At 51.9% G+C, this 13434-nt stretch overlaps 1 protein-coding gene across 3 annotated transcripts in view; it reads right to left on the bottom strand.

The window, feature by feature from the left end:
• Positions 1–2000: 2000 nt before the first annotated feature.
• The window catches only part of stk11ip (serine/threonine kinase 11 interacting protein), a 111236-nt gene continuing 99802 nt past the window's right edge, over positions 2001–13434 (bottom strand). For all 3 annotated transcript variants that reach the window (XM_078403253.1, XM_078403251.1, XM_078403252.1), the window contains 3 exons: positions 7465–7550; positions 6064–6275; positions 2001–2881 (listed from right to left, as the gene is read on the bottom strand). In XM_078403253.1, the coding sequence (XP_078259379.1) occupies positions 2729–2881; positions 6064–6275; positions 7465–7550 (451 nt within the window). In that variant the 3' untranslated portion in view covers positions 2001–2728. The remainder of the gene's footprint in view (positions 2882–6063; positions 6276–7464; positions 7551–13434) is intronic.

Raw genomic sequence — 13434 nt, forward strand, 5'->3', positions numbered from 1 at the left:
CTCTCTCTCTCTCTGTCTCTCTCTCTCTTTCCCTCCCTCTCTCGCTCACTCTGTCTCCCACTCTCTCGCCCTCTCTCCCTTCCTCTGTCTCCCTCCCTCTCTCCCTCCCTCCCTCCCTCCCTCCCTCCCTCCCTCCCTCCCTCCCTCCCTCCCTCCCTCCCTCCCTCCCTCCCTCCCTCCCTCCCTCCCTCCCTCCCTCCCTCCCTCTCCCCCTCTCTCCCTCCCCCTCTCCCTCCCTCCCTCCCTCCCTCTCTCCCTCTCTCGCTCCCTCCCTCCCTCCCTCCCTCTCCCTCCCTCTCTCTCTCCCACCCTCTCTCTCGCCCCCTCCCTTGACTGCTGGTGGCAGTCCCGTCGCCTACAATCTTTGCCCTTGAGGCTGGGGTGGCCAGCGAGGGGCTTCCCGCGTGCACGATGCTCCCCACCTTCGACTGGGTGGGGAGGGAGGGAGGAGGGAGGTGAGTGTGTACAGAGTGGAGTGGTTCGGGGAGGGGCTCTTCACGTGTCTGCGCTCATGAGCACCCCCCCCCCCACCTCCAGTGGTGTGGCTAGCAGCCAGTGGGCCGAATGGTCTTTGTGAACATGCAGCCATAGGATGGAGAGAGAGAGAGAGAGACGTAGAAAGAGAGAGAGAGAGACAGATAGAGGGGGAGAGAGGAGAAAGAGAGAGAAAGAGAAAGAGAGAGAAGGGGGGGAGAAAGAGAGAAAGAGTGAGGGAGAGTGAAAGAGAGAGGGGATGGAGAGAGAAAGAGCAAGGGGATAGAGAGAGAGCGACGGGTTAGAGAGAGGAGGATAGAAAGAGTGAGGGGATAGAGAGGATAGAGAGAAAGAGGATATTGAGAGCGAAAGAGAGATAGAGGATAGAGAAAGAGAGGATAGAGGATAGACAGAGGATAGAGAGAGAGAGAGAGGATATTGTGCAAAAGAGAGAGGAAGGAGAGAGAGAGAGAGAGAAGGGGGAGAAAGAGGGGGAGAAAGGGAGAGAGAGTGTTCCTCCCTCGCTCAGCAGTGGGGAGGGGGGGGGGTAGGGTGGGATTGGGGTACCGTGTACCCCAGCAGCAGCAGCCTGGGAAGGCAGGGAACGATGGTTTTGGGGAGCTGAGTGTCCCGCGGGAGTAGCGGGATGGTGTCCGTGTCCGTGTCTGGGGGGGGCAGTGTGTGTGTGTGTGTGGGACAGTGCTCAGACTACAGTGTGTGTGGGACAGTGCTCAGACTACAGTGTGTGTGTGTGTGGGACAGTGCTCAGACTGCAGTGTGTGTGTGTGTGTGTGTGTGGGACGGTGCTCAGACTACAGTGTGTGTGTGTGTGGGACGGTGCTCAGACTGCAGTGTGTGTGTGTGTGGGACGGTGCTCAGACTGCAGTGTGTGTGTGTGTGTGTGTGTGGGACGGTGCTCAGACTACAGTGTGTGTGTGTGTGTGTGTGGGACGGTGCTCAGACTGCAGTGTGTGTGTGTGTGTGTGGGATGGTGCTCAGACTACAGTGTGTGTGTGTGTGGGACAGTGCTCAGACTGCAGTATGTGTGTGTGTGGGACGGTGCTCAGACTGCAGTGTGTGTGTGTGTGTGTGTGTGGGATGGTGCTCAGACTACAGTGTGTGTGTGTGTGGGACGGTGCTCAGACTGCAGTGTGTGTGTGTGTGTGTGTGTGTGGGATGGTGCTCAGACTAGTGTGTGTGTGGGACGGTGCTCAGACTGCAGTGTGTGTGTGTGTGTGTGTGTGTGGGATGGTGCTCAGACTACAGCCCGCAGCAGCGGCGGGCATCGTATAAAGGGGTGCCGTGTAAAGGGCGTGACGCCTCAGAGACCACGGTGGGCGGGCGGGTGGGCCGCTCGCCACCGTGCGCGGTGCAATTAAAGTGAACTCGTGTACGCCACGCTCCCCGCCACGCTCCCAGCCCTGGGTCAGGCCAGCGGCAACAGCAGTGGGCTCAGGACCACCTGCAGCGGCAACAAGAGGGCAGCGAGCAACCGTGGCTCACCGCCCCCCGATACTCATGGGGGGGACGACGGGGGGGGGGGGGGGGGACTTGCCTTTGCTGGAGGGGAGAGAAAGGGAGGAGAGAGAAAGAGAGAGGGAGAGAGACAGAGAGAAAAAAAGAGGGAGAGGGACAGGGGGAAAGAGAGACAGGCAGAGAGGGAAAGAGGGAGAGAGAGAGAGAGAGGAAGAGGGAGAAAGAAAGGGAGAGAGATAAAGAGAGGAAGCGAGAGAGAGAAAGAGAGAAAAAGAGTGAGAGAGAAAGGGAGAGAGATAAAGAGAGAAAGGGGGAAAGAGAGAGAGAAAGATGGAGAGAGGAGGGAGAGAGAGACAGAGAGACAGAGAGAAAGAGAGACAGACAGACAGAGAGAGACAGAGAGAGAAAGAGAGAAAAAGAGGGAGAGTGAAAGAGGGAGGGAGGAGAGAGAGAGAAAGGGAAAGGTAAAGAGTGAGCAATGAATGAGAGAGATGGAGAATGGAGCGTGTTGAGCCACAGGAGTGGTTATGGACGGGGCTGGGGATGGGGGAGTGCCTGTGCGCCCCTCCCTGGGGCTCTGGCTGGATGGATCTCAGTGGCTCAGTGGGTTAGCCTCAGCAGGGAGAGAACGTTCCCCTGGTCACATTCCCGGTCTTGTCCAGGATAATTCCAACACCACCCCCGTCTCCGGCTTTCTTCCCACCGCCAGGAAGCGAGTGTGGGATTTGCACGCTCTCTCTCTCTGGTCTTCCCTCCCCTTCCCTCCCTCCCCGACTCCTCACTGTCCGTCCCAGTCTGGTACTTGGTGCACGACGATCTTCAGCGGCACTCCGAACATGTCCTCCCAGTATTCACGCACCCAGGCCACCAGCCCAGTGGCCAGCTCCACGCACTCTGTCCGCACACACCAGGTACTCTCCCGACGACTCACCTGGGGGGGAGAGGGGAGGGGCACGTTCATGATTCTGTTCAGTCTATTGTCACGCGCGCCGAGGTACAGCAAAAAGCTTTTCATAAGATCATAAGGATAGCGGAGTCAGGGGGTATGGGGAGAGGGCAGGAACGGGGTACTGATTGAGAATGATCAGCCATGATCACATTGAATGGTGGTGCTGGTTCGAAGGGCCGAATGGCCTCCTCCTACACCTATTGTCTATTGTCTATAAGTGCTTAGGAAAGAACTGCAGATGCTGGTTTAAATCAAAGCTAGACACACAATGCTGGAGTAACTCAGCGGGTCAGGCAGCATCTCGGGAGAGATGGAATGGGCGACATTTTGGGTCGAGACCCTTCTTCAGATTGATCAGTCTGAAGAAGGGTCTTGACCCGAAACGTCACCCATTCCTTCTCTCCAGAGATGCTGCTTGACCCGCTGAGTTACTCCAGCATTTTGTGTCTACCATAAGATAATAATTGATAGGAGTAGAATTAGGCCATTCGGCTCAACAAAGTCTACTCCGCCATTCAATCATGGCTGATCTATCTTTCTCTCTCAACCCAATTCTCCTGCCTTCTCCCCATAACCCCTGACACCCGTTTTTTGTTGCGTGCTAACCAGTCAGCGGAAAGACAATACATGATTTCAATTGAGTCCTTTATAATGGTAAGGGAATAATGTTTAGTGCAAGGTAAAGTCAGCAAAATCCGATCAAGGATAGTTCGAGGGTCACCAATGAGGTAGACACAAGAGGTTCATAAGTCCAAAAGTTCTAGGAGCAGAATTTAGGCCTTTCGGCCCATCTAGTCTATTCCGCCATTCAATCATGGCTGATCTATCTTTCTCTCCCAACCCGATTCTCCTGCCTTCTCCCCGTAACCCCTGACACCCGTACTACTGTGTGGCCTGGTGGCGCAGCAGTGGAGACCCGGGTTCCATCCCGACTACGGGTGCTGTGTGTACGGAGTTTGACATTTCGCCCTGTGACCAGGGGGAGGCAGTGTTGCTGGAGCTGACCGGAGCGCCACTCTGCATAAACCCCCCAAAATAAACAGCGGGAAACTTTAACCAGCGGGGAATTTAACAGCGGCCGCTCCAGCACAAGTGACAGCTCCCGCAACCTAAACAATGAGCTCTGCAACACCATGCGTGACCTGCGTGGGTTCTCTCCGGGTGCTCCGGTCTCCTCCCACACTCCCAAAGGTTAATTGGCTTCGGTAAAGTGGTCCCTAGTGTGTGTGGGATAGTATTCCGGGATCGCTGGCCGGCGCGGATTTGGTGATGGGAGAGTGCGGTCGAAGAGAAACATGGGCCCGTTTCCACGCTGTATCTCTAAAGTCTAAAGCAAAGATGGAAAGGGACGCAGGGAATAGGTTCCCCAAAATTGGAGGAGTCAATGTTCAGACCATTGGCCACCCAAGTCTTGAGACCTTAGAGACTTTAATGGGGCGGAGGTGAATCGGGCAGTGCCTTAGCTTTTGCAAGGGCCGTTCAGAAGCCTGATCACAGAGGGGAAGAAGTTGTTCCTGAGTCTGGTGGTTCGCGCTTTCAAGCTTCTGTACCTTCTGCCGGGCGGGAGCGGGGAGAAGATGGAATGACCGGGGCGGGACAAGTCTTTGGGTCTTGGAGTCAAGACTGCGGCCAGTGATGATGGTGAACTTGCATCTGCTGTCGGCACTGGGCCTGTACTCGCTGGAGTTTAGAAGGATGAGGGGGGACCTCATTGAAACGCACCAAAGTTTGATCGAGTGGATATGGAGATAGAGTTACCAAAGGCTTGGATAGAGTGGATGTGGAGAGGATGTTTCCATTAGTGGGAGAGTCTAGGACCAGAGGGCACAGCCTCAGAGTAAAGTTCTTCTCCTAGAACTTTTGGACTTATGAACCTCTTGTGTCTACCTCATTGGTGACCCTCGAACTATCCTTGATCGGACTTTGCCGACTTAACCTTACACTAAACATTATTCCCGTGCCTTTAGGAAGGAGATGAGGAGGAATTTCTTTAGTCAGAGGACAGTGAATCTGTGGAATTCATTGCCACAGACGGCTGTGGAGGCCAAGTCAATGGGCGCAGATTAACAGATTTGTGATTAGTTTAGAGACACAGCAGGCCCTACGGCACAAAACAGCGATCCCCGCACACTAACACTATCCTACACACACCAGGGTCAATTTACATTTATACCAAGCCAGTTAACTTACAAACCTGTACCCTGCACGTCTCTGTAGTGTGGGAGGAAACCGGAGATCCACAAGTCACGGGGAGAACGTGCAAACACCGTACAGCCGCCTTACTCCAATTACTGGTAGACACACAATGCTGGAGTTACTCAGCGGGTCAGGCAGCATCCTGGGAGAGAAGGAATGGGTGACGTTTCGGGTCGAGACCCTTCTTCAGAAAGATAGGATGTAGTAGGAGACAGGAAGACTGTGGAATTCTCTGCCTCAGAAGGCAGTGGAGGCCAATTCTCTGAATGCATTCAAGAGAGAGCTAGATAGAGCTCTTAAGGATAGGGGAGTCAGGGGGTATGGGGAGAAGGCAGGAACGGGGTGCTGATTGAGAATGATCAGCCATGATCACATTGAATGGCGGTGCGTACAGGCTCGAAGGGCCGAATGGCCTCTTCCTGCACCTATTGTCTATTGTCTATAAGACTAGTAGGAGAACTGGGAGGGGGGAGGGGATAGAGAGGGAAAGCAGGGACTATCTGAAGTTAGAGAAGTTAATGTTCATACCGCTGGGGTGTAAACCACCCAAGCAAAATATGAGGTGCTGTTCCTCCAATTTGCGCTGGTCCTCACTCTGACAATGGAGGAGGACCAGGACAGAAAGGTCAGTGTGGGAGTGGGAGGAGAGTTGAAGTGCTCAGCCACCGGGAGATAGACAATAGGTGCAGGAGGAGGCCATTCGGCCCTTCGAGCCAGCACCGCCATTCAATGTGATCATGGCTGATCATTCTCAATCAGTACCCCGTTCCTGCCTTCTCCCAGGGTCAGATTGGGAGTGGGAGGGGGAGTTGAAGTGCTGAGCCACCGGGAGATCAGGTTCGTTGAGGCGGACCGAGCGGAGGTGTTGAGCGAAACGATCGCCGAGCCTGCGCGTGGTCTCGCCGATGTATGGAAGACAGGGCCGATGACTCCAACGCTCGGTGGCTGGTCGTCCAGGTCCCACCTACCTCGTGGTAGATGTGCAGACGGACATCCTGCGGGGCGGACGGGTACAGGCTGAGGGAGCTGATGTTGCTGATGGGCTGCGACTCGCTGACGGGGACGCTGCTGGAGGGAGGGTTGTCCACCTCGCTGGTCACCTTCTTCCACTGGTGGTCCTCCGGCAGCAGATACAGGGTGGATGAGGTAGCGAGCACGGTGACCGGCGACAGGACGTCATCTGCAAACGGACAAAGGTGAGGCTCAGAGGATAGAAACATGGACAACAGGTGCAGGAGGAGGTCATTCGGCCCTTCAAGCCAGCACCGCCATTCCATATGATCATCCAAAATCAGTACCCCGTTCCTGCTTCCTCCCCATATCAATACACAACAGACAATAGGTGCAGGAGGAGGCCATTCGGCCCTTCGAGCCAGCACCGCCATTCAATGTGATCATGGCTGATCATTCTCAATCAGTACCCCGTTCCTGCCTTCTCCCCATACCCCCTGATTCCTTTGATCCCTTGATTCCTTTAGCCCGAAGAGCTAAATCTAATTCTCTCTTGAAAGCATCCAGTGAATCGGCCTCCACTGCCCTCTGTGGCAGAGATTTCCACAGATTCACAACTCTCTGGGTGGAAACGTTTTTCCCCATCTCAGTCCTAAATGGCCTTCCCCTTATTCTCAGCGAGATTGCGGAGTGTTGGCTTACATTTAATCACAGTAAACCCTCTTTCTTTAGTTTAGTCCAGTTTAGTTTGGAGAAACAGTGCAGAAACAGGCCCTTCGGCCCATTGAGTCCGCGCCGCCCAGCGATCCCCGCACATTAACATTATCCTACACCCATGAGGGATAATTTTTACATTTACCAAGCCAATTAACCTACAAACCTGCACGTCTTTGGAGTGTGGGAGGAAACTGAAGATCTCGGAGAAAACCCACGCAGGTCACGGGGAGAACGTACAAACTCCGTACAGACAGCGCCCGTAGTCGGGATCGAACCCGGGTCGACGGCGCTGCATTCGCTGTTAAGGCAGCAACTCTACCGCTAAGCCACCGTGACCGCCAATGACTTGGCCACCAATGACTTGGCCTCCACTACCTTCTATTGCAATGAATTCTACAGATCCACCATCCACCACAATGGATGATATATGTATTGAAGGGGCTGCCAGGTGTGGTGGTTGCGGCAGGTAGTATCGTAACATTTGGACAAGTGCATGGATAGTGCAGGTTTGGAGGGATATGGGCCAGACGTAGGCAGGTGGGACCAGTGCAGACGGGACATTTTGGTCGGTGTGGGCAAGTTGGGCCGAAGGGCCTGTTTCCACGCTACATGGCTCCTTGACTCTAGCTCAAGAAATTCCTCCTGGTCTCCATTCTACCCGTTCTCCCCAGGATCTGACGGGGTAGACTCTAGCACTTTACCTTGAAGGAGGAACGCCAACACGTACAGGTAATTGGGACGTTTGCCTTCCGATGAATCGGCAGTGGGATGCTCCTGGATTAGAGGCCTAGGAAAAACACAGGAGTATCAGGACCACAAGGTGAGGGAAGGATCGAGTCGGGGAATCGAGAACCGCACGTCTAAGGTGAGGGAGGAAAAACTGAATAGAAACCCGAGGGGCAACTTTTTTTTTACACAATAATAATAATAATAATAATATTCATTTATTGTCATTGCAACGAGTACAACGAAATTAAAAAATAGCCAATCCTGACGGTGCGAAAAAACATATATGCAATAAATGCAAAAACAAATAAATACAATTATATTAAGTACAAAAGTTTTAACAGTGTTGCCTAGTGCAGAAGGTAGTGTTCAGTTCTCGTATGGCCCTGGGGTAAAAACTGTTCTTAAGTCTGTTTGTTCGGGATTTGATCGACCTGAAACGTCGACCAGAGGGCAGATGAACAAACAGACGGTGGCCGGGGTGGGATGGATCTTTTATTATTTTACCTGCTCTACTGAGGCAGCGTAGGCTGAACAGGTGCTCCAGGGAGGGCAGTGAGCAGCCAAGAGAGGCCCAGAAGCGGTTGGAGCAGCGTCCGGGTGGTAGGTTTAAAAACCCAGCGCGGGGCTTTGTTCACACAGAGGCGGTTGGAGGCGGTTGGAGGCGGTTGGAGGCGGTTGGAGGCGGTTGGAGGCGGTTGGAGGCGGTTGGAGGCGGTTGGAGGCGGTTGGAGGCGGTTGGAGGCGGTTGGAGGCGGTTGGAGGCGGTTGGAGGCGGTTGGAGGCGGTTGGAGGCGGTTGGAGGCGGTTGGAGGCGGTTGGAGGCGGTTGGAGGCGGTTGGAGGCGGTTGGAGGCGGTTGGAGGCGGTTGGAGGCCGGGGATAAAAACGTTCCCACACACTTTAAAAGAAGTGTTCTGGAGGAAGCCGCTGATTGGTGGAAACGGACTAGAGGAAGCAGCTGATTGGGCGTTGTAATTCTGCTTTTTATTCGTACTTTTAGTTAAGGGTTCGGTGAGTTCAGGGTTCAGGAAGTTAAGGGTTCGGTGAGTTCAGGGTTCAGGAAGTTAAGGGTTCGGTGAGTTCAGGGTTCAGGAAGTTAAGGGTTCGGTGAGTTCAGGGTTCAGGAAGTTAAGGGTTCGGTGAGTTCAGGGTTCAGGAAATTAAGGGTTCGGTGAGTTCAGGGTTCAGGAAGTTAAGGGTTCGGTCAGTTCAGGGTTCAGGAAGTTAAGGGTTCGGTGAGTTCAGGGTTCAGTGAGTTAAGGGTTCAGTGAGTTAAAGGTTCAGTGAGTTAAGGGTTCGGTGAGTTCAGGGTTCAGGAAGTTAAGGGTTCGGTGAGTTCAGGGTTCAGGAAGTTAAGGGTTCAGTGCTTTTTAATAAAGGTACAGTTTAAAGGATTAAGAGGGATTTGATTTAATTTGGGGGTAAGACATGTCAGGTGAGATCGGCCCCGTGGATTGCTCATCCTGCAACATGTGGGAGATCAGGGATATTGTCGGTGTCCCTGATGACTACGTGTGCAGGAAGTGTGTCCAGCTGCAGCTCCTGGCAAACCGCATTGAACGGTTGGAGCTGCGGTTGGACTCATTCTGGAGCATCCACGAGGCTGAGAAGGTTGTGGATAGCACGTATAGTGAGTTGGCCACACCACAAGTAAAAGATAAGCGGACAGAAAGGAAACGGGTGGCCACTAGCCAGCGTAGCAGTAGGCAGGTAATGCAGGAGTCCCCTGCGGTCATCTCCCTCCTAAACAGATATGCCATTTTGGATACTGTTGGGGGAGATGCCTCATCAGGGGAAGGCAGCAGCAGCCAAGTTCATGGCACCGTGGGTGGCTCTGCGGCAAAAGAGGGGAGGAAAAAGAGTGGAAGGGCTATAGTGATAGGGGATTCAATTGTAAGGGGAATAGATAGGCGTTTCTGCGGCCGCAAACGAGACTCCAGGATGGTATGTTGCCTCCCTGGTGCAAGGGTCAGGGATATCTCTGGGCGGCTGCAGGACATTCTGAAGGGGGAGGGTGAGCAGCCAGTTGTCGTGGTGCACGTTGGCACCAACGATTTAGGTAAAAAACGGGATGAGGTCCTACAAGGTGAATTTAGAGAGCTAGGAGATAAACTAAAAAGTAGGACCTCAAAGGTAATAATCTCTGGATTACTACCAGTGCCACGTGCTAGTCAGAGTAGGAATAGGAGGATATTTCATATGAATACGTGGCTTGAAAAATGGTGCAAGGGGGAGGGATTCAAATTTTTAGGACATTGGAACCAGTTCTGGGAGAGGTGGGACCAGTACAAACAGGACGGTCTGCACCTGAGCTGGAATGGAACCAATGTCCTAGGGGGAGTGTTTGCTAGTGCTGTCGGGGAGGATTTAAACTAATGTGGCAGGGGGATGGGAGCATGAGCAGAGAGACAGAGGGGTGTAAAATGAGGGTAGAAGCAACAGGTAGCAAGGTGAAAAGTAAAAGTGGCAGGCAGACAAATCCAGGGCAAAAATCAAAAAGGGCCACTTTTCAACATAATCGTACAAGGGGTAAGAGAGTTGTAAAAACAAGCCTGAAGGCTTTGTGTCTCAATGCAAGGAGTATACGTGATAAGGTGGATGAATTAAATGTGGAGATAGTTATTAATGATTATAATATAGTTGGGATTACGGAGACATGGCTCCAGGGTGACCAAGGCTGGGAGCTCAACATCCAGGGATATTCTATATTCAGGCGGGATAGACAGAAAGGAAAAGGAGGTGGGGTAGCGTTACCGGTTAGAGAGGAGATTAAAGCAGTGGAAAGGAAGGACATTAGCTTGGAGGAAGTGGAATCGATATGGGTAGAGCTACGAAACACTAAGGGGCAGAAAAAGCTAGTGGGAGTTGTGTACAGGCCACCTAACAGCAGTAGGGAGGTTGGGGATGGCATCAAGCAGGAAATTAGAAATGCATGCACTAAAGACGCAGCAGTTATAATGGGTGACTTCAATCTACATATAGATTGGGTGAACCAAACTGGCAGGGGTGCTGAGGAAGAGGATTTCTTGGAATGTTTGAGAGATGGTTTTCTAAACCAACATGTCGAGGAACCAACGAGAGAACAGGCCATTCTAGACTGGGTATTGAGTAATGAGGAAGGGTTAGTTAGCAGTCTTGTTGTGCGAGGCCCCTTGGGCAAGAGTGATCATAATATGGTAGAGTTCTTCATTAGGATGGAGAGTGACAAAGTCGATACAGAAACAAGTGTTCTGAACTTAAAGAAAGGTAACTTTGAGGGTATGAGGCGTGAATTGTCCAAGATAGACTGGCGATTGATGCTGAAAGGGTTGACGGTGGACATGCAATGGAAGGCATTTAAAGGTCGCATCGATGAACTACAACAAGTGTTCATCCCAGTTTGGCAAAAGAACAAACCAGGAAAGGTAGTGCATCCGTGGCTAACAAGGGAAATCAAGGATAGTATTAAAACAAAAGATGAAGCATACAGATTAGCCAGAAAAAGTAGCATACCAGAGGACTGGGAGAAATTCAGAGTCCAGCAGAGGAGGACAAAGGGCTTAATTAGGAAAGGGAAAATAGATTATGAGGGAAAACTGGCAAGGAACATAAAACCAGACTGCAAAAGCTTTTATAGATATGTCAAGAGAAAAAGATTAGTTAAGGCAAATGTAGGTCCCTTGCAGTCGGAAACAGGTGAATTGATCATAGGGAACAAGGAGATGGCAGACCAATTGAACAAATACTTTGGTTCTGTCTTCACTAAGGAAGACATAAACCGTCTGCCGGAAATAGCGGGGGACCGGGGGTCTAAAGAGATGGAGGAACTGAGGGAAATCCAGGTTAGTCGGGAAGTGGTGTTAGGTAAATTAAATGGATTAAAGGCAGATAAATCCCCAGGGCCAGATAGGCTGCATCCCAGAGTGCTGAAGGAAGTAGCCTCAGAAATAGTGGATGCATTAGTGATAATTTTTCAAAACTCTTTAGATTCTGGAGTAGGAATAAATGGGTCCTTTTCGGAATGGCAGGCAGTGACTAGTGGGGTACCGCAAGGCTCAGTGCTGGGACCCCAGTTATTTACAGTGTATATTAATGATTTGGACGAGGGAATTGAATGCAACATCTCTAAGTTTGCGGATGACACGAAGCTGGGTGGCAGTGTTAGCTGCGAGGAGGATGCTAGGAGGCTGCAGAGTGACTTGGATAGATTAGGCGAGTGGGCAAATGCATGGCAGATGCAATATAATGTGGATAAATGTGAGGTTATCCACTTTGGCGGCAAGAACAGGAAACCAGAGTATTACCTGAATGGTGACCGATTGGGAGAAGGGGAGATGCAACGTGACCTGGGTGTCATGGTGCACCAGTCATTGAAAGCAAGCATGCAGGTGCAGCAGGCAGTGAAGAAAGCGAATGGTATGTTGGCATTCATAGCAAGAGGATTTGAGTTTAGGAGCAGGGAGGTTCTGCTGCAGTTGTACAGGGAATTTGGTGAGACCGCACCTGGAGTATTGTGTGCAGTTTTGGTCTCCTAACCTGAGGAAAGACGTTCTTGCCTTAGAGGGAGTACAAAGAAGGTTCACCAGATTGATCCCTGGGATGGCGGGACTTACATATGAGGAAAGACTAGATAGACTGGGCTTGTACTCGCTGGAATTTAGAAGACTGAGGGGGGATCTTATAGAAACATATAAAATTCTTAAGGGGTTGGAGAGGCTAGATGCAGGAAGATTGTTCCCGATGTTGGGGGAGTCCAGAACCAGGGGTCACAGCTTAAGGATAAGGGGGAAGTCTTTTAGGACCGAGATGAGAAAACATTTCTTTACACAGAGTGGTGAGTCTGTGGAATTCTCTGCCACAGAAGGTAGTTGAGGCCAGTTCATTGGCTATATTTAAGAGGGAGTTAGATGTGGCCCTTTTTGCTAAAGGGATCAGAGGGTATGGAGAGAAGGCAGGTACAGGCTACTGAGCTGAATGATCAGCCATGATCATATTGAATGGCGGTGCAGGCTCGAAGGGCCGAATGGCCTACTCCTGCACCTATTTTCTATGTTTCTATGTTTCTATGATGATCTTCTGGGCCGTCGTGATGACCCTCTGAAGGGCCTTCCTGTCCTTTTCTGAGCAGCTGGCATACCATGTGGTTATACAGTATGCCAGCACACTCTCGATGGAGCAGCGATAGAAGGACATCATGAGCTTCTCCTGCAGGTTGGTTTTCCTGAGGATCCTCAGGAAGTGGAGTCTCTGCTGTGCCTTCTTCACTGTGGTGATGGTGTTGGTAGACCAGGTAAGATCCTCTGCGATGTGCGTACCCAGGAACCTGAAAGCGGGTACCCTTTCCACACAGACCCCATTGATGTAGAGTGGGTCGTATTCTGCACTGGTTTTCCTGAAGTCTATTATAAGTTCCTTTGTTTTGGAGGAGTTCAGGACAAGATTGTTCACTGAACACCATGCTGCCAGCCTTTGGATTTCATCCCTGTAGGCTGTCTCATCTCCTCCTGAGATGAGTCCAACCACAGTCGTGTTATCCGCGAACTTGGTGATGGTGTTGGTGGGATGGGTGGGGGCGCAGTCGTGAGTGTAGAGGGAGTAAAGGATGGGGCTCAACACACAGCCCTGTGGTGAGCCGGTGCTCAGTGTAATGGTGGAGGAGAGGTGAGGGCCTATTTTTACGGTCTGGGGGCGGTTGGTCAGGAAGTCCTTGATCCATTGGCAGATGGTTTGGGAAAATCCAAGGTCAGAAAGTTTGGTGACCAGTCTGCTCGGGATGACCGTGTTAAAGGCAGAGCTGAAGTCGAGGAAGAGCATCCTCACATAGCTCCCCTGGTGTTCAAGGTGGGTCAGTGCAGTGTGAAGAGCAGTGTCGATGGCATCCCCTGTAGACCTATTTGCTCTGTAGGCAAACTGGTATGGGTCGAAGGTGGGTGGGAGGCTGGCTTTGATGTGCTGCAGGACCAG

Source organism: Rhinoraja longicauda, chromosome 8 (genome assembly GCF_053455715.1).
Source record: "Rhinoraja longicauda isolate Sanriku21f chromosome 8, sRhiLon1.1, whole genome shotgun sequence".
NCBI classification, from domain to species: Eukaryota; Metazoa; Chordata; class Chondrichthyes; order Rajiformes; family Arhynchobatidae; genus Rhinoraja; species Rhinoraja longicauda.